Below are 19,191 nucleotides of genomic sequence, written 5' to 3' on the forward strand. Positions count from 1 at the left end.
TCTGCACTAGTTGCAATTGTTCTCTTTTGTCTAGAGCTGACAGAAGAGAATGATTGCAGATATCCCACAGAGGGGATCACAGAAATAAGAAATTGCATGAAGAAGAGCACAGACAGAAGATGATCATTGAAGATCATATTGCACTGCAGTGGGAGCAATGAACCAATGCATTACCCTGGTGTATTGAAGAGGTCATCAGGGAACCGGGTGAGGGAGCACAAAACCAGGGTGACTCCTGGGAAAATAGTGAGACTTGACATGCCTGAAATCAGAGTTGCCAACTGTCTAAGCATTGGGATGTCCCAGTCGCTAAAGGGGTCACAATTGACTTTTTAAAATTAGAGCCCAATTGGTTAAAACAATGAAACAAACGGTACTTACCTGTCCTCGGCTCCGATGATCCAGCGCTGCAGCCTCACGATTATCCCAGTCCCTGTTGAAAAAGTAAGTCAGGTGACCAAGTGGTGATGCTGCAGCCCCTGATTGGAACACAGCAGTCACCTGACTTCTACTGTCAACAGACACAGGAAAAGTCACAGGGCCGCAGTGCTGGATTGCCGTGGCGGAGGACGGGTAAGAACCATTTCTATTATTGTTTTAACCCATTTGGCTTTGAGTTAAAAAAGTTAATTGTAACCAGACTACCTCTTTAGTACAACAACAAGCCCCAGCGATGGGGATGGTGCACAAACCTCCACTAGGACAACACCAAAAAGACAAAACATGAATGAACATGAATCTTGTGTAACCGTGAGTTTGCTCCTGTTTGTAGATGGTATGCCAGTGAGAGTGGCGCGCCTCGCCTCCCATTCATGAGTTCTTGGCTGGGGACCTCTTAGTCAGAGCAACAGTTAGATGTCGTCTCTATACACATTTACTTGGCGGCAGGTTCATATCTATCTGATGTGTCACAGGAGGCGGCATGGCCAATCTGCTAGAAGTAATCAAATAGACGTATAGCGGAAAGAATTGTCATCTCTGAGGAATGACACACATGGGTTGTCACCAGCCCAAGACGCCCAACATAAAAGCCCCTGCAGGTACCTCCAGAAGATCTCTACAGTAGATATGTGGCCATCGGAGACACCATGAAGACCTCAACGCTGAGTCCTGTAGCCACATTCCTGGTACTGGTAGCATTTGCCGGCAGTGCAGGTAGGCGGTGGGGATCTGACTACATTTACAGGATGGTAGAGTAGGGATACCATGTCTACCATGTCTGTTTAGTGCAAGAAGGATGAGGTCCAAAGCAAGGATCGTAGATCTGAAGGATTAAAGGGGTTGTGCTATGATTACAAGTACTTCCCTCTCCACAGAATGTCCACCGGCGAGGGGATAATTGCTGATTGGTGAGGTCTCACTGCTGAGAACTCCACCAATCTCGAAATGGGGGGGGGGTCCTGTGTCCCTGTCCTCCTCACTGCAGGGTGACTGCAAGATTTATTGCAGAAAGTTTCTACTATTGCTGCAAACCAACCAAATCAGACGAGCGGAGCGGATTGTCGGTTACAAGAACTGGAGCAGAACGTAGGGGAAAACGACTTGGATAGGAAAAAACCTTAGCTGTAGATTCTGCGGTAATTTTTTTTCTACCCCTGTGAGTTTATTATATTTTGCTACCAGGTGATATACTGGTGCGTTGCACGGCGCTATAAGCGCAGGGACTGGTTGTTGAAAATTGGGCATTCAAAGTTATTTCCTTCTTCTACATAATAACTGATACATAGTAACATAGTATGTTAGGCTGAATGAAGACAATGTCCATCTAGTCCAGCCTGTTTCAACCTCCTTGTTGATCCAGAGGAAGGCAAAAAACCCCAAGAAGCAGAAGCCATTTTGCAGTGGTCCCAAATCATTTGTTAGATCGAGCAGCAAAATACAATTTGCATATTCACTCTCTGTAGGTAGTTTAATACCGTTGTGAACAGCAGTGTGACGTTCACGCACGGTTAGCGGAGTAATCTATGGAAGACTGGAAGGGGAAAACAGTCCGATATATAAGGAGCGAGGCGGAGGGACGCGGGAGGGAAAGTGCCAGGTGGGGGAAGTGGAAGTGGGGAGAATTCTTGTGATCGGTTGTGATCGGTTCTGCTTCTAATATTTAAATTAATTTTTCTCAAAAATTTTAGTACCTTAAAGCCTGTTTTTCGACCTCCTCTACTGGGAGTCTTGAGCTTTACTTCTCACCACGCTCGTGTAAAATTTCAGTCAAATCGGACAAGAAGTGTGGATTTGTTTACGACACAAACAAACAGATCTAGCGTTTTTTACATAAGATGATCACGTGACAATTCAGATAATCAGAGACTCATTGAGCCCATTTTGGCCAGATGTGATTCGCTGGCGGTGGAGTGACGAGCATCATTAGTTACGGTATGAAGCGCTGTGTAGGAAAGGTTTGGCGCTACAAGGTCCTAGAAAGAACATGGCAGCACAATACAGCGAAACATGCAGATAGACCGAGGAAGCAGAGAGCAAAACAGCCAAACGTCACGTAAAAGAACACTGCAGGAAGAGTTAAAACTGCTTAAAATGCACCAATTGTGACCTCGTCATCCTCTGGGGGTGCAATACAACACTGTGCAACCACACACCCGACCCCCCATAACAAGCCGGCTAACTACATGACCGATATCACACGCTCTTGAACTCTATGGGTTCTATTCACTGCGTATTGTTCGTGCAAATTTTGCACATGCAATACACTGCACAAATGCGTTCATGTGAATAAGCCCTACGGCCTGTGTCACACGAACGTATTCGCACTGTGTTTTGCCTCATTTCAATGGGTTCATTCACATATTTGCAGCATGTACTATTTTCCTGCGCGATGCTTTGCCGGCCACATTGAAAACAATTGATGAGGTGTGTATGACCCTATTCAAAAAACGGGTTTCATACTGGTGTAAGGTTCTTGCGTCTCGCAGTGCACAAATGTTGCGTGATTTTCTCAGCCGTGATAAAGTGGCCTCAGTGCCCGTTGCGATTAATGGAAGTCCGGTCGCGTGTTTTTTATCGCTCACACAAATGTGCCCGATTTGTGCGCACTAAAAGTACAGTAAAACACACAAATACTCAACACCCCTGCACAAATACGAGGCACAAATGTGTACGTAAATGTGCTTATGCTCATGTGACACCGACCTATGGAGGGGGCTTGCTATGCGCCTCGTCCCTGTGTCCCCTGAGGACTGACCTGCCCCAGCAAATGAAAACACACCACGGCGTAACTTGGAAGAACAGCACCATGTTTTTTATTTCTTTACAACCAAATTACAGTCGGGCAGCCTGGCGCCAATCGCGGCACTGACTATCCCATGGCTGGCCTCGGACATAACGTGACGCCCGGCCCCCTCTAGAGGGCTACTGGGAACCCCTGCATCCCAGCCCAGCCCCCACCACATAGGCAGCGCCCTTGGCAGCCCAACCGGCAGTCTGGTGGCTGCCATCAAAGCCCTCCTTAACCGCATCACCTACTGTGTCCCGTACATTACTATACCACACCTCATATATATCTCTATACCATACCCTAAACAGATCTATACCTTATACCATATGTCTATACTGTGTCCCATACATTACTATAACATTCCTCATATATATCTATACCATACTCTACACATATCTATACCTCACCCCATATGTATCTATACTGTGTCCCATACATTACTATACTATACCTCATATATATCTATACCATACTCTACACATATCTATACCTCACCCCATATGTATCTATACTGTGTCCCATACATTACTATACCATAACTCATATATATCTATGCCATACTCTACACATATCTATACCTCACCCCATATGTATCTATACTGTGTCCCATGCATTACTATACCATAACTCATATATATCTATGCCATACTCTACACATATCTATACCTCACCCCATATGTCTATACTGTGTCCCATGCATTACTATACCATAACTCATATATATCTATGCCATACCCTATACATATCTATACCTTATCCCATATGTCTATACTGTGTCCCATAGATTACTCTACCGTACATCATATATATCTATACCATACCCTATACATATCTATACCAATCCCATATGTCTATACTGTGTCCCATAGATTACTCTACCGTACATCATATATATCTATACCATACCCTATACATATCTATACCAATCCCATATGTCTATACTGTGTCCCATAGATTACTCTACCGTACATCATATATATCTATACCATACCCTATACATATCTATACCAATCCCATATGTCTATACTGTGTCCCATAGATTACTCTACCGTACATCATATATATCTATACCATACCCTATACATATCTATACCTTATCCCACATATATCTATACTGTGTCCCATACATTACTATACCATACCTTATATATATCTGTACCATATTCTATACATATCTATACCTTATCCCATATATATCTATACCTTATCTGATACAAATCTGCATATCTTTTATTAGAAAAGTAGAAAACATAACAAAAATAGCAACGGTAACAAACAAAAGTAATAATGAGTTAATATCCATGTCTGGAGTTCTCCCCCTCCCCCGCTGTATACTCACAAACCCACAGATACTCAACATATAACACAATAGACCTATAAGAGCTAAAGCTATAGGAACTCAAACTACAGAATTCCGCAGCGTGAACATTGCAAGGCAAAAAGGCCGTTAGTTTCAATAGAGCCTCATAGCTGCGGAATAACGCCACGAATTTCTGCCGTGGGAAACGCGGCAGAAATTTGTCCGTGGGAATTAGCCCTTGGGCCGCTCTCACACGTGTTCAGAAAGCGCAGAGCGAAACCACGGCATTTTACTGCACTTTTCCGCTGTGTGTCCAAACCCATGTTACAGCGTTTGACATCTTTTTTTAAGCCTCCCATCACTGTGATGGGTGATGAGGTGCGATAAAAAGTGCTACAACGCGTGATAATAGAGCAGACAGCGCTCGAAAATCATGACATCAGAAACGTGCGGTCCAAGCACTAGTCTGCGAAGCCCAATCAAAATCAATGGAGGCGTTGTGCCACGGTTAGAGAGGCGTTTGAGACATCGCACTAATCACGGTAAATAGTGGGCAGTGTGAGAGCGACCTAACCCAACCGACATATAACCAAACTACCTAAAATTATTAGTTGTGCCCCATACATATCTATATCATATCTTATATATATCCATACCTTACCCCATATATAGCTTTACTGTACCTTATAGAAATCTATATCATAACCAATATATGTCTATGCAATACCCTATACTGCACCCTATACACATTTATACCATACCCCATACATATCTCTACTGTACCTCATATATATCTATACCTTACTCTATACATAGCTATACCATGCTCCATACATATTCATATCAAGCACCATGCATAGCTATAACATCCTCATACACATATATACCGACCCCAAACATATCTATACTGTACCCCATGCATGTCTATGCTCTATCTCATATACTTATACCATATCTGATACGTATCTATACTGTACTCCATATATAGTTTCATCGTACCTCATACACATCCTTGCAGCACCCTATACATACATGATTGTCTCCGGAGACAGTAATGTACAGAGCTGAAGGGTTAATCCTGTTATTCCAGAAGTCCTCAGCATTTTCGGAGCAGACGCACGAGGACGCTGCAGCCGCTCCCGGAGTCCACGAGCCTGTGTATAACCGTACGCGGATATCATATCCACCGCAGACCGTGACAGCGAACTACAGGAGATAAAATGCCAGAAAGGAGAAACATTTGGTCACAGAGATACATTTCTTTAGGCAAAAAATTGCAAAATGTCTAATCCGTGTGAGAAGAGAGATCCGGAATATATCCATGACCGTCTTGTAGTACTCTCCTCCGCCGCCTTCTTTAAGTGACAGCAGGTCGTGTATCCTGTGACTACTCCTCTCATCCTCCTCTAGGGGACAGCAGGTCATGTATCCCGTGACTACTCCTCTCATCCTCCTTTAGGGGACAGCAGGTCATGTATCCCGTGACTACTCCCCTCATCCTCCTTTAGGGGACAGCAGGTCATGTATCCTGTGACTACTCCCCTCATCCTCCTCTAGGTGACAGCAGGTCATGTATCCTGTGACTACTCCTCTCATCCTCCTCTAGGGGACAGCAGGTCATGTATCCCGTGACTACTCCCCTCATCCTCCTTTAGGGGACAGCAGGTCATGTATCCTGTGACTACTCCCCTCATCCTCCTTTAGGGGACAGCAGGTCATGTATCCTGTGACTACTCCCCTCATCCTCCTCTAGGTGACAGCAGGTCATGTATCCTGTGACTACTCCCCTCATCCTCCTCTAGGTGACAGCAGGTCATGTATCCTGTAACTACTCACCTCATCCTCCTTTAGGGGACAGTAGCTCATGTATCCTGTGACTACTCCCCTCATCCTCCTCTAGGAGACAGCGGGATCATGTATACTGTGACAACTCCCCTCATCCTCCTCTAGGGGACAGCAGGTCATGTATACTGTGACTACTCCCCTCATCCTCCTGTAGGGCAGAGCAGGTCATGTATCCTGTGACTACTCCCCTCATCCTCCTGTAGGGGAGAGCAGGTCATGTATCCTGTTACTACTCCCCTCATCCTCCTCTAGGGGAAAGAGGGGTCATGTATCCTGTGAGTTCTCCTCTCATCCTCCTCTAGGGGACAGCAGGTCATGTATCCTGTGACTACTCCCCTCATCCTCCTCTAGGGGACAGCGGGATCATGTATCCTGTGACTACTCCCCTCATCCTCCTCTAGCGGACAGCAGGCTTATCTATCCTGTGACTACTCCCCTCATCCTCCTCTAGGGGAAGCGGGTCATGTATCCTGTGACTACTCCTCTCATCTTCCTCTGGGGTTCAGCAAGTGATGCATCCTGTGATTACTCCCTCGTCCTCCTCTAGGTGATAGCAGGGTTATGTATCCTGTGACTACTCCCCTCATCCTCCTCTAGGTGACAGCAAGGTCAAGTATCCTGTGACTACTCCCCTCATCCTCTTCTAGGGGACAGTGGGGTCATGTATCCAGTGACTACTCCTCTCATTCTCCTCTAGGGTCAGCAGGTCATGTATCCTGTGACTAATCCCCTCATCCTCTTCTAGGTGACAGCAGGGTTATGTATCCTGTGACTACTGCCCTCATCCTCCTCTAGGGGACAGCAGGTCATGTAACCTGTGACTACTCCTCTCATCGTCCTCTACGGGACAGCAGGGTCATGTATCCTGTGACTACTCCCTTCATCCTCCTCTAGGTGACAGCAGGGTCATGTATCCTGTGACTACTCCTCTCATCCTCCTCTAGGTGACAGCAGGTCATGTATACTGTGACTACTCCTCTCATCCTCCTCTAGGTGACAGCAGGTCATGTATCCTGTGACTACTCTCCTTATCCTCCTCTAGGTGACAGCAGGTCATGTATTGTGTGACTACTCCCCTTATCCTCCTCTAGGTGATGGCAGGGTCATGTATCCTGTGACTACTCCCCTCATCCTCCTCTAGGGGACAGCAGGTCACGTACCCTGTGACTACTCCCCTCATTCTTCTCTACGAGACAGTGTGGTCATGTATCCTGTGACTACTCCCCTCATTCTCCTCTAGGGGACAGCAGGTCATGTATCCTGTGACTACTCCCCTCATTCTCCTCTAGGGGACAGCGGGGTCATGTATCCTGTGACTACTCCTCTCATCCTCCTTTAGGTGACAGCAGGTCATGTATCCTGTGACTACTCCCCTCATCCTCCTCTAGGGGACAGTGGGGTCATGTATCCTCTGACTACTCCTCTCATCCTCCTTTAGGTGACAGCAGGTCATGTATCCTGTAACTACTCCCCTCATCCTCCTCTAGGGGGACAGCAATGTCATACATCTGGTGACTGCTCCCTTCAGCTTCCTCTAGGGGACAGCAGGTCATGTATCCTGTGACTACTCCCCTCTTCCTCCTCTAGGGGACAGCGGGTCATATATCCTGTGACTACTCCTCTCATCTTCCTCTGGGGTTCAGCAAGTGATGTATCCTGTGATTACTCCCCTCGTCCTCCTCTAGGAGATAGCAGGGTTATGTATCCTGTGACTACTCCCCTCATCCTCCTATAGGTGACAGCGGAGTCATGTATCCTGTGACTACTCCCCTCATCCTCCTCTAGGTGACAGCAGGTCATGTATCCTGTGACTACACCCCTCATCCTCCTCTAGGGGACAGCAGGTCATGTATCCTGTGACTACTCCCCTCATCCTCCTCTAGGTGACAGCAGGTCATGTATCCTGTGACTACTCCCCTCATCCTCCTCTAGGGGACAGCAGGTCATGTATCCTGTGACTACTCCTTTCATCCTCCTCTAAAGGACAGCAGGGTCATGTATCCTGTGACTACTCCCTTCATCCTCCTCTAGGTGACAGCAGGTCATGTATACTGTGACTACTTTCCTCATCCTCCTCTAGGTGACAGCAGGTCATGTATCCTGTGACTACTCTCCTCATCCTCCTCTAGGTGACAGCAGGTCATGTATCCTGTGACTACTCCTCTCATCCTCCTCTAGGAGACAGCAGGTCATGTATCCTGTGACTACTCCTCTCATCCTCCTCTAGGTGACAGCAGGTAATGGATCCTGTGACTACTCCCCTTATCCTCCTCTAGGTGACAGCAGGTCATGTATTGTGTGACTACTCCCCTTATCCTACTCTAGGTGATGACAGGGTCATGTATCCTGTGACTACTCCCCTTATCCTCCCCTAGGAGACAGCAGGTCATGTACCCTGTGACTACTCCCCTCATTCCTCTCTAGGAGACAGTGTGGTCATGTATACTGTGATTACTCCTCTCATCCTCCTTTAGGTGACGGCAGGGTCATGTATCCTGTGACTACTCCTCTCATCCTCCTTTAGGTGACAGCAGGTCATGTATCCAGTGACTACTCCCCTTGTCCTCCCCTAGAGGACAGCGGGATCATGTATCCTTTGAATACTCCCCTCATCCTCCTCTAGGGGACAGTGGGGTCATGTATCCTATGACTACTCCTCTCATCGTCCTTCAGGTGACAGCAGGTCATGTATCCTGTTACTACTCCCCTCATCCTCCTCTATGGGACAGCAATGTCATACATCTGGTGACTGCTCCCCTCAGCTTCCTCTAGGGGACAGCAGGTCATGTATCCTGTATCTACTCCTCTCATCCTCCTCTAGGGGACAGCAGGTCATGTATCCTGTGACTACTCCCCTCATCCTACTCTAGGTGACAGCGGGCTTATCTATCCTGTGACTACTCCCCTCATCCTGCTCTAGGGGACAGCAGGTCATGTATCCTGTGACTACTCCCCTCATCCTACTCTAGGTGACAGCGGGCTTATGTATCCTGTGACTACTCCACTCATCCTCCTCTAGGGGACAGCAGGTCATGTATCCTGTGACTACTCCCCTCATCCTACTCTAGGTGACAGCAGGCTTATCTATCCTGTGACTACTCTCCTCATCCTGCTCTAAGGGATAGCAGTTCATGTATGCTGTGACTACTCCCCTCATCCTCCTCTAGGGGACAGCGGGTCATGTATCCTGTGACTACTCCTCTAATCTTCGTCTGGGGTTCAGCAAGTGATGTATCCTGTGACTACTCCCCTCATCCTCCTCTAGGTGACAGCAGGTCATGTATTCTGTTACTACTCCCCTCATCCTCCTCTAGGTGACAGCAGGTCATGTATCCAGTGACAACTCCCCTCATCCTCCTCTAGGTGACAGCAGGTCATGTATCCAGTGACAACTCCTCTCATCCTCCTCTAGGGGACAGCAGGTCATGTATCCTGTGACTACTCCCCTCATCCTCCTCTAGGTGACAGCAGGCCATGTATCCTGTGACTACTCCTTTCATCCTCCTCTAAAGGACAGCAGGGTCATGTATCCTGTGACTACTCCCTTCATCCTCCTCTAGGTGACAGCAGGTCATGTATAATGTGACTACTTTCCTCATCCTCCTCTAGGTGACAGCAGGTCATGTATCCTGTGACTACTCTCCTCATCCTCCTCTAGGTGACAGCAGGTCATGTATCCTGTGACTACTCCTCTCATCCTCCTCTAGGAGACAGCAGGTCATGTATCCTGTGACTACTCCTCTCATCCTCCTCTAGGTGACAGCAGGTAATGGATCCTGTGACTACTCCCCTTATCCTCCTCTAGGTGACAGCAGGTCATGTATTGTGTGACTACTCCCCTTATCCTACTCTAGGTGATGACAGGGTCATGTATCCTGTGACTACTCCCCTTATCCTCCCCTAGGGGACAGCAGGTCATGTACCCTGTGACTACTCCCCTCATTCCTCTCTAGGAGACAGTGTGGTCATGTATACTGTGATTACTCCTCTCATCCTCCTTTAGGTGACGGCAGGGTCATGTATCCTGTGACTACTCCTCTCATCCTCCTTTAGGTGACAGCAGGTCATGTATCCTGTGACTACTCCCCTTGTCCTCCCCTAGAGGACAGCGGGATCATGTATCCTTTGAATACTCCCCTCATCCTCCTCTAGGGGACAGTGGGGTCATGTATCCTATGACTACTCCTCTCATCGTCCTTCAGGTGACAGCAGGTCATGTATACTGTTACTACTCCCCTCATCCTCCTCTATGGGACAGCAATGTCATACATCTGGTGACTGCTCCCCTCAGCTTCCTCTAGGGGACAGCAGGTCATGTATCCTGTATCTACTCCTCTCATCCTCCTCTAGGGGACAGCAGGTCATGTATCCTGTGACTACTCCCCTCATCCTACTCTAGGTGACAGCGGGCTTATCTATCCTGTGACTACTCCCCTCATCCTGCTCTAGGGGACAGCAGGTCATGTATCCTGTGACTACTCCCCTCATCCTACTCTAGGTGACAGCGGGCTTATGTATCCTGTGACTACTCCACTCATCCTCCTCTAGGGGACAGCAGGTCATGTATCCTGTGACTACTCCCCTCATCCTACTCTAGGTGACAGCAGGCTTATCTATCCTGTGACTACTCCCCTCATCCTGCTCTAAGGGATAGCAGTTCATGTATGCTGTGACTACTCCCCTCATCCTCCTCTAGGGGACAGCGGGTCATGTATCCTGTGACTACTCCTCTAATCTTCGTCTGGGGTTCAGCAAGTGATGTATCCTGTGACTACTCCCCTCATCCTCCTCTAGGTGACAGCAGGTCATGTATTCTGTTACTACTCCCCTCATCCTCCTCTAGGTGACAGCAGGTCATGTATCCAGTGACAACTCCCCTCATCCTCCTCTAGGTGACAGCAGGTCATGTATCCAGTGACAACTCCCCTTATCCTCCTCTAGGGGACAGCAGGTCATGTATCCTGTGAATACTCCTCTCATCCTCCTCTAGGGGACAGCAGGTCATGTATCCTGTGACTACTCCCCTCATCCTCCTCTCGGTGACAGCAGGTCATGTATCCTGTGGCTACTCCCCTCATCCTCCTCTAGGTGACAGCAGGCCATGTATCCTGTGACTACTCCCCTCATCCTCCTTTAGGGGACAGCAGGTCATATATCCTGTGACTACTCCCCTCATCCTCCTCTAGGTGACAGCAGGTCATGTATCCTGTGACTACTCCCCTCATCCTCCTTTAGGGGACAGTAGGTCATGTATCCTGTGACAACTCCCCTTATCCTCCTCTAGGTGACAGCAGGTCATGTATTCTGTGACTACTCCCCTCATCCTCCTCTAGGGGACAGCGGGATCATGTATCCTGTGACTAGTTCACTCATCCTCCTTTAGGAGACAGCGGGATCATGTATACTGTGACTACTCCCCTCATCCTCCTGTAGGGGACAGTGTGGTCATGTATCCTGTGACTACTCTCCTCATCCTCCTCTAGGTGACAGCAGGTCATGTATCCTGTGACTACTCCTCTCATCCTCCTCTAGGAGACAGCAGGTCATGTATCCTGTGACTACTCCTCTCATCCTCCTCTAGGTGACAGCAGGTAATGGATCCTGTGACTACTCCCCTTATCCTCCTCTAGGTGACAGCAGGTCATGTATTGTGTGACTACTCCCCTTATCCTACTCTAGGTGATGACAGGGTCATGTATCCTGTGACTACTCCCCTTATCCTCCCCTAGGAGACAGCAGGTCATGTACCCTGTGACTACTCCCCTCATTCCTCTCTAGGAGACAGTGTGGTCATGTATACTGTGATTACTCCTCTCATCCTCCTTTAGGTGACGGCAGGATCATGTATCCTGTGACTACTCCTCTCATCCTCCTTTAGGTGACAGCAGGTCATGTATCCTGTGACTACTCCCCTTGTCCTCCCCTAGAGGACAGCGGGATCATGTATCCTTTGAATACTCCCCTCATCCTCCTCTAGGGGACAGTGGGGTCATGTATCCTGTGACTACTCCCCTCATCCTACTCTAGGTGACAGCAGGCTTATCTATCCTGTGACTACTCTCCTCATCCTGCTCTAAGGGATAGCAGTTCATGTATGCTGTGACTACTCCCCTCATCCTCCTCTAGGGGACAGCGGGTCATGTATCCTGTGACTACTCCTCTAATCTTCGTCTGGGGTTCAGCAAGTGATGTATCCTGTGACTACTCCCCTCATCCTCCTCTAGGTGACAGCAGGTCATGTATTCTGTTACTACTCCCCTCATCCTCCTCTAGGTGACAGCAGGTCATGTATCCAGTGACAACTCCCCTCATCCTCCTCTAGGTGACAGCAGGTCATGTATCCAGTGACAACTCCCCTTATCCTCCTCTAGGGGACAGCAGGTCATGTATCCTGTGACTACTCCTCTCATCCTCCTCTAGGTGACAGCAGGTCATGTATCCTGTGACTACTCCTTTCATCCTCCTCTAAAGGACAGCAGGGTCATGTATCCTGTGACTACTCCCTTCATCCTCCTCTAGGTGACAGCAGGTCATGTATAATGTGACTACTTTCCTCATCCTCCTCTAGGTGACAGCAGGTCATGTATCCTGTGACTACTCTCCTCATCCTCCTCTAGGTGACAGCAGGTCATGTATCCTGTGACTACTCCTCTCATCCTCCTCTAGGAGACAGCAGGTCATGTATCCTGTGACTACTCCTCTCATCCTCCTCTAGGTGACAGCAGGTAATGGATCCTGTGACTACTCCCCTTATCCTCCTCTAGGTGACAGCAGGTCATGTATTGTGTGACTACTCCCCTTATCCTACTCTAGGTGATGACAGGGTCATGTATCCTGTGACTACTCCCCTTATCCTCCCCTAGGGGACAGCAGGTCATGTACCCTGTGACTACTCCCCTCATTCCTCTCTAGGAGACAGTGTGGTCATGTATACTGTGATTACTCCTCTCATCCTCCTTTAGGTGACGGCAGGGTCATGTATCCTGTGACTACTCCTCTCATCCTCCTTTAGGTGACAGCAGGTCATGTATCCTGTGACTACTCCCCTTGTCCTCCCCTAGAGGACAGCGGGATCATGTATCCTTTGAATACTCCCCTCATCCTCCTCTAGGGGACAGTGGGGTCATGTATCCTATGACTACTCCTCTCATCGTCCTTCAGGTGACAGCAGGTCATGTATACTGTTACTACTCCCCTCATCCTCCTCTATGGGACAGCAATGTCATACATCTGGTGACTGCTCCCCTCAGCTTCCTCTAGGGGACAGCAGGTCATGTATCCTGTATCTACTCCTCTCATCCTCCTCTAGGGGACAGCAGGTCATGTATCCTGTGACTACTCCCCTCATCCTACTCTAGGTGACAGCGGGCTTATCTATCCTGTGACTACTCCCCTCATCCTGCTCTAGGGGACAGCAGGTCATGTATCCTGTGACTACTCCCCTCATCCTACTCTAGGTGACAGCGGGCTTATGTATCCTGTGACTACTCCACTCATCCTCCTCTAGGGGACAGCAGGTCATGTATCCTGTGACTAATCCCCTCATCCTACTCTAGGTGACAGCAGGCTTATCTATCCTGTGACTACTCCCCTCATCCTGCTCTAAGGGATAGCAGTTCATGTATGCTGTGACTACTCCCCTCATCCTCCTCTAGGGGACAGCGGGTCATGTATCCTGTGACTACTCCTCTAATCTTCGTCTGGGGTTCAGCAAGTGATGTATCCTGTGACTACTCCCCTCATCCTCCTCTAGGTGACAGCAGGTCATGTATTCTGTTACTACTCCCCTCATCCTCCTCTAGGTGACAGCAGGTCATGTATCCAGTGACAACTCCCCTCATCCTCCTCTAGGTGACAGCAGGTCATGTATCCAGTGACAACTCCCCTTATCCTCCTCTAGGGGACAGCAGGTCATGTATCCTGTGAATACTCCTCTCATCCTCCTCTAGGGGACAGCAGGTCATGTATCCTGTGACTACTCCCCTCATCCTCCTCTCGGTGACAGCAGGTCATGTATCCTGTGGCTACTCCCCTCATCCTCCTCTAGGTGACAGCAGGCCATGTATCCTGTGACTACTCCCCTCATCCTCCTTTAGGGGACAGCAGGTCATATATCCTGTGACTACTCCCCTCATCCTCCTCTAGGTGACAGCAGGTCATGTATCCTGTGACTACTCCCCTCATCCTCCTTTAGGGGACAGTAGGTCATGTATCCTGTGACAACTCCCCTTATCCTCCTCTAGGTGACAGCAGGTCATGTATTCTGTGACTACTCCCCTCATCCTCCTCTAGGGGACAGCGGGATCATGTATCCTGTGACTAGTTCACTCATCCTCCTTTAGGAGACAGCGGGATCATGTATACTGTGACTACTCCCCTCATCCTCCTGTAGGGGACAGTGTGGTCATGTATCCTGTGACTACTCTCCTCATCCTCCTCTAGGTGACAGCAGGTCATGTATCCTGTGACTACTCCTCTCATCCTCCTCTAGGAGACAGCAGGTCATGTATCCTGTGTCTACTCCTCTCATCCTCCTCTAGGTGACAGCAGGTAATGGATCCTGTGACTACTCCCCTTATCCTCCTCTAGGTGACAGCAGGTCATGTATTGTGTGACTACTCCCCTTATCCTACTCTAGGTGATGACAGGGTCATGTATCCTGTGACTACTCCCCTTATCCTCCCCTAGGAGACAGCAGGTCATGTACCCTGTGACTACTCCCCTCATTCCTCTCTAGGAGACAGTGTGGTCATGTATACTGTGATTACTCCTCTCATCCTCCTTTAGGTGACGGCAGGGTCATGTATCCTGTGACTACTCCTCTCATCCTCCTTTAGGTGACGGCAGGGTCATGTATCCTGTGACTACTCCCCTCATCCTCCTCTAGGTGACAGCAGGCCATGTATCCTGTGACTACTCCCCTCATCCTCCTTTAGGGGACAGCAGGTCATATATCCTGTGACTACTCCCCTCATCCTCCTCTAGGTGACAGCAGGTCATGTATCCTGTGACTACTCCCCTCATCCTCCTTTAGGGGACAGTAGGTCATGTATCCTGTGACAACTCCCCTTATCCTCCTCTAGGTGACAGCAGGTCATGTATTCTGTGACTACTCCCCTCATCCTCCTCTAGGGGACAGTGGGATCATGTATCCTGTGACTAGTTCACTCATCCTCCTCTAGGTGACAGCAGGTTATGCATCCTGTGACTACTCCCCTTATCCTCCTTTAGGAGACAGCGGGATCATGTATACTGTGACTACTCCCCTCATCCTCCTGTAGGGGACAGTGTGGTCATGTATCCTGTGACTACTCTCCTCATCCTCCTGTAGGGGACAGCAGGTCATGTATCCTGTGACTACTCCCCTCATTCTTCTCTAGGAGACAGTGTGGTCATGTATACTGTGACTACTCCTCTCATCCTCCTGTAGGGGACAGCAGGTCATGTATCCTGTGACTACTCCCCTCGTCCTCCCCTAGAGGACAGCGGAATCATGTATCCTTTGAATACTCCCCTCATCCTCCTCTAGGAGACAGCAGGTCATGTATCCTGTTAGTACTCCTCTCATCATCCTTCAGGTGACAGCAGGTCATGTATCCTGTGACTACTCCCCTCATCCTCCTCTAGGAGAAAGAGGGGTCATGTATCTTGTGACTACTCCTCTCATCCTCCTGTAGGGGACAGCAGGTCATGTATCCTGTGACTACTCTCTTCATCCACCTTTAGGGGACAGCAGGTCATGTATCCTGTATCTACTCCCCTCATCCTCCTCTAGGGGACAGCGGGATCATGTATCCTGTGTATCCTCCCCTCATCCTCCTCTAGGGGACAGCAGGCTTATCTATCCTGTGACTACTCCCCTCATCCTCCTCTAGGGGACAGCGGGATCATGTATCCTGTGTATCCTCCCCTCATCCTCCTCTAGGGGACAGCAGGCTTATCTATCCTGTGACTACTCCCCTCATCCTCCTCTAGGGGACAGCGGGTCATGTATCCTGTGACTACTCCCCTCATCCTCCTCTAGGTGACAACAAGGTCATGTATCCAGTGACTACTCCTCTCATTCTCCTCTAGGGTCAGCAGGTCATGTATCCTGTGACTATTCCCCTCATCCTCCTATAGGTGACAGCGAAGTCATGTATCCGGTAACTACTCCCCTCATCCTCCTCTAGGTGACAGCAGGTCATGTATTCTGTGACTACTCCCCTCATCCTCCTCTAGGGGACAGCGGGATCATGTATCCTGTGACTAGTTCACTCATCCTCCTCTAGGTGACAGCAGGTTATGCATCCTGTGACTACTCCCCTCATCCTCCTTTAGGAGACAGCGGGATCATGTATACTGTGACTACTCCCCTCATCCTCCTGTAGGGGACAGTGTGGTCATGTATCCTGTGACTACTCTCCTCATCCTCCTGTAGGGGACAGCAGGTCATGTATCCTGTGACTACTCCCCTCATTCTTCTCTAGGAGACAGTGTGGTCATGTATACTGTGACTACTCCTCTCATCCTCCTGTAGGGGACAGCAGGTCATGTATCCTGTGACTACTCCCCTCGTCCTCCCCTAGAGGACAGCGGAATCATGTATCCTTTGAATACTCCCCTCATCCTCCTCTAGGGGACAGCAGGTCATGTATCCTGTTAGTACTCCTCTCATCATCCTTCAGGTGACAGCAGGTCATGTATCCTGTGACTACTCCCCTCATCCTCCTCTAGGAGAAAGAGGGGTCATGTATCTTGTGACTACTCCTCTCATCCTCCTGTAGGGGACAGCAGGTCATGTATCCTGTGACTACTCTCTTCATCCACCTTTAGGGGACAGCAGGTCATGTATCCTGTGACTACTCCCCTCATCCTCCTCTAGGGGACAGCGGGATCATGTATCCTGTGTATCCTCCCCTCATCCTCCTCTAGGGGACAGCAGGCTTATCTATCCTGTGACTACTCCCCTCATCCTCCTCTAGGGGACAGCGGGTCATGTATCCTGTGACTACTCCCCTCATCCTCCTCTAGGTGACAACAAGGTCATGTATCCAGTGACTACTCCTCTCATTCTCCTCTAGGGTCAGCAGGTCATGTATCCTGTGACTATTCCCCTCATCCTCCTATAGGTGACAGCGAAGTCATGTATCCGGTAACTACTCCCCTCATCCTCCTCTAGGTGACAGCAGGTCATGTATACTGTGACTACTCCTCTCATCCTCCTTTAGGTGACAGCAGGTCATGTATCCTGTGACTACTCCCCTTGTGCTCCCCTAGAGGACAGCGGGATCATGTATCCTTTGAATACTACCCTCATCCTGCTCTAGGGCACAGTGGGGTCATGTATCCTATGACTACTCCCCTCATCCACCTTTAGGGGACAGCAGGTCATGTATCCTGTATCTACTCCTCTCATCCTCCTCTAGGGGACAGCAGGTCATGTATCCTGTGATTACACCCCTCATCCTGCTCTTGGTGACGGCAGGGTCATGTATTCTGTGACTACTCCCATCATCCTCCTCTAGGTGACAGCAGTGTCATGTATCCTGTGACTACTCCCCTCATTCTCCTCTAGGTGACAGCAGGTCATGTATTCTGTGACTACTCCCCTCATCCTCCTTTAGGGGACAGCAGGTCATGTATTCTGTGACTACTCCCCTCATCCTCCTTTAGGGGACAGCAGGTCATGTATCCTGTATCTACTCCTCTCATCCTCCTCTAGCGGACAGCAGGATTATACATCCTGTGACTACTCCCCTCATCCTCTTCTAGAGGACAGCGTTTCATGTATTCTGTGACTACTCCCCTCATCCTCCTCTAGGTGACAGCGCGGTCATGTATCCTGTGACTACTCCCCTCATTCTCCTCTAGGTGACAGCAGGTCATGTATTCTGTGACTACTCCCCTCATCCTCCTTTAGGGGACAGCAGATCATGTATCCTGTGACTACTCCCCTTATCCTCCTCTAGGGGACAGCAGGCTTATGTATCCTGTGACTACTCCCCTTATCCTCCTCTAGGGGACAGCAGGTCATGTATCCTGTGACTACTCCCCTCATCCTCTTCTAGGAGACAGCAGGTCATGTTTTCTGTTACTACTCCCCTCATCCTCCTCTAGGGGACAGCAGGTCATGTATCCTGTGACTACTCCCCTCATCCTCCTCTAGGGGACAGCAGGTCATGTATCCTGTGACTACTCCCCTCATCCTCCTCTAGGGGACAGCGGGTCATGTATCCTGTGACTACTCCTCTAATCTTCGACTGGGGTTCAGCAAGTGATGTATCCTGTGATTACTCCCCTCATCCTCCTCTAGGGGACAGCAGGTCATGTATCCTGTGACTACTCCCCTCATCCTCCTCTAGGGGACAGCGGGATCATGTATTCTGTGACTACTCCCCTCATCCTCCTCTAGGGGGACAGCGGGTCTTGTATCCTGTGACTAGTCCACTCATCCTCCTCTAGGTGACAGCAGGTTATGCATCCTGTGACTACTCCCCTCATCCTCCTCTAGGGGGACAGCGGGTCATGTATTCTGTGACTACTCCCCTCATCCTCCTCTAGGGGGACAGCGGGTCTTGTATCCTGTGACTACTCCCCTCATCCTCCTGTAGGGGACAGCAGGTCATGTATTCTGTGACTACTCCCCTCATTCTCCTCTAGGGGACAGTGGGTCATATATTCTGTTACACCTCTCCTCATCCTCCTCTAGGGGACAGCGGGTCATGTATCCTGTGACTACTCCCCTCATCCTCCTCTACGGGACAGCAGGTCATGTATCCTGTGACTACACCCCTCATCCTCCTCTAGGGGACAGCAGGTCATGTATCCTGTGACT

The 19,191-nt window shown here is 49.2% G+C and overlaps 1 protein-coding gene across 1 annotated transcript in view; it reads left to right on the top strand.

Moving 5' to 3' along the window:
- Positions 1-1,088: 1,088 nt before the first annotated feature.
- LOC136581115 (pneumococcal serine-rich repeat protein-like) overlaps positions 1,089-19,191 on the top strand; it is a 63,105-nt gene continuing 45,002 nt past the window's right edge. The window contains exon 1 of the mRNA XM_066582101.1: positions 1,089-1,155. Within this exon, the coding sequence (XP_066438198.1) occupies positions 1,089-1,155 (67 nt within the window). The remainder of the gene's footprint in view (positions 1,156-19,191) is intronic.

This window comes from Eleutherodactylus coqui, chromosome 10, assembly GCF_035609145.1.
Source record: "Eleutherodactylus coqui strain aEleCoq1 chromosome 10, aEleCoq1.hap1, whole genome shotgun sequence".
NCBI lineage: Eukaryota > Metazoa > Chordata > Amphibia > Anura > Eleutherodactylidae > Eleutherodactylus > Eleutherodactylus coqui.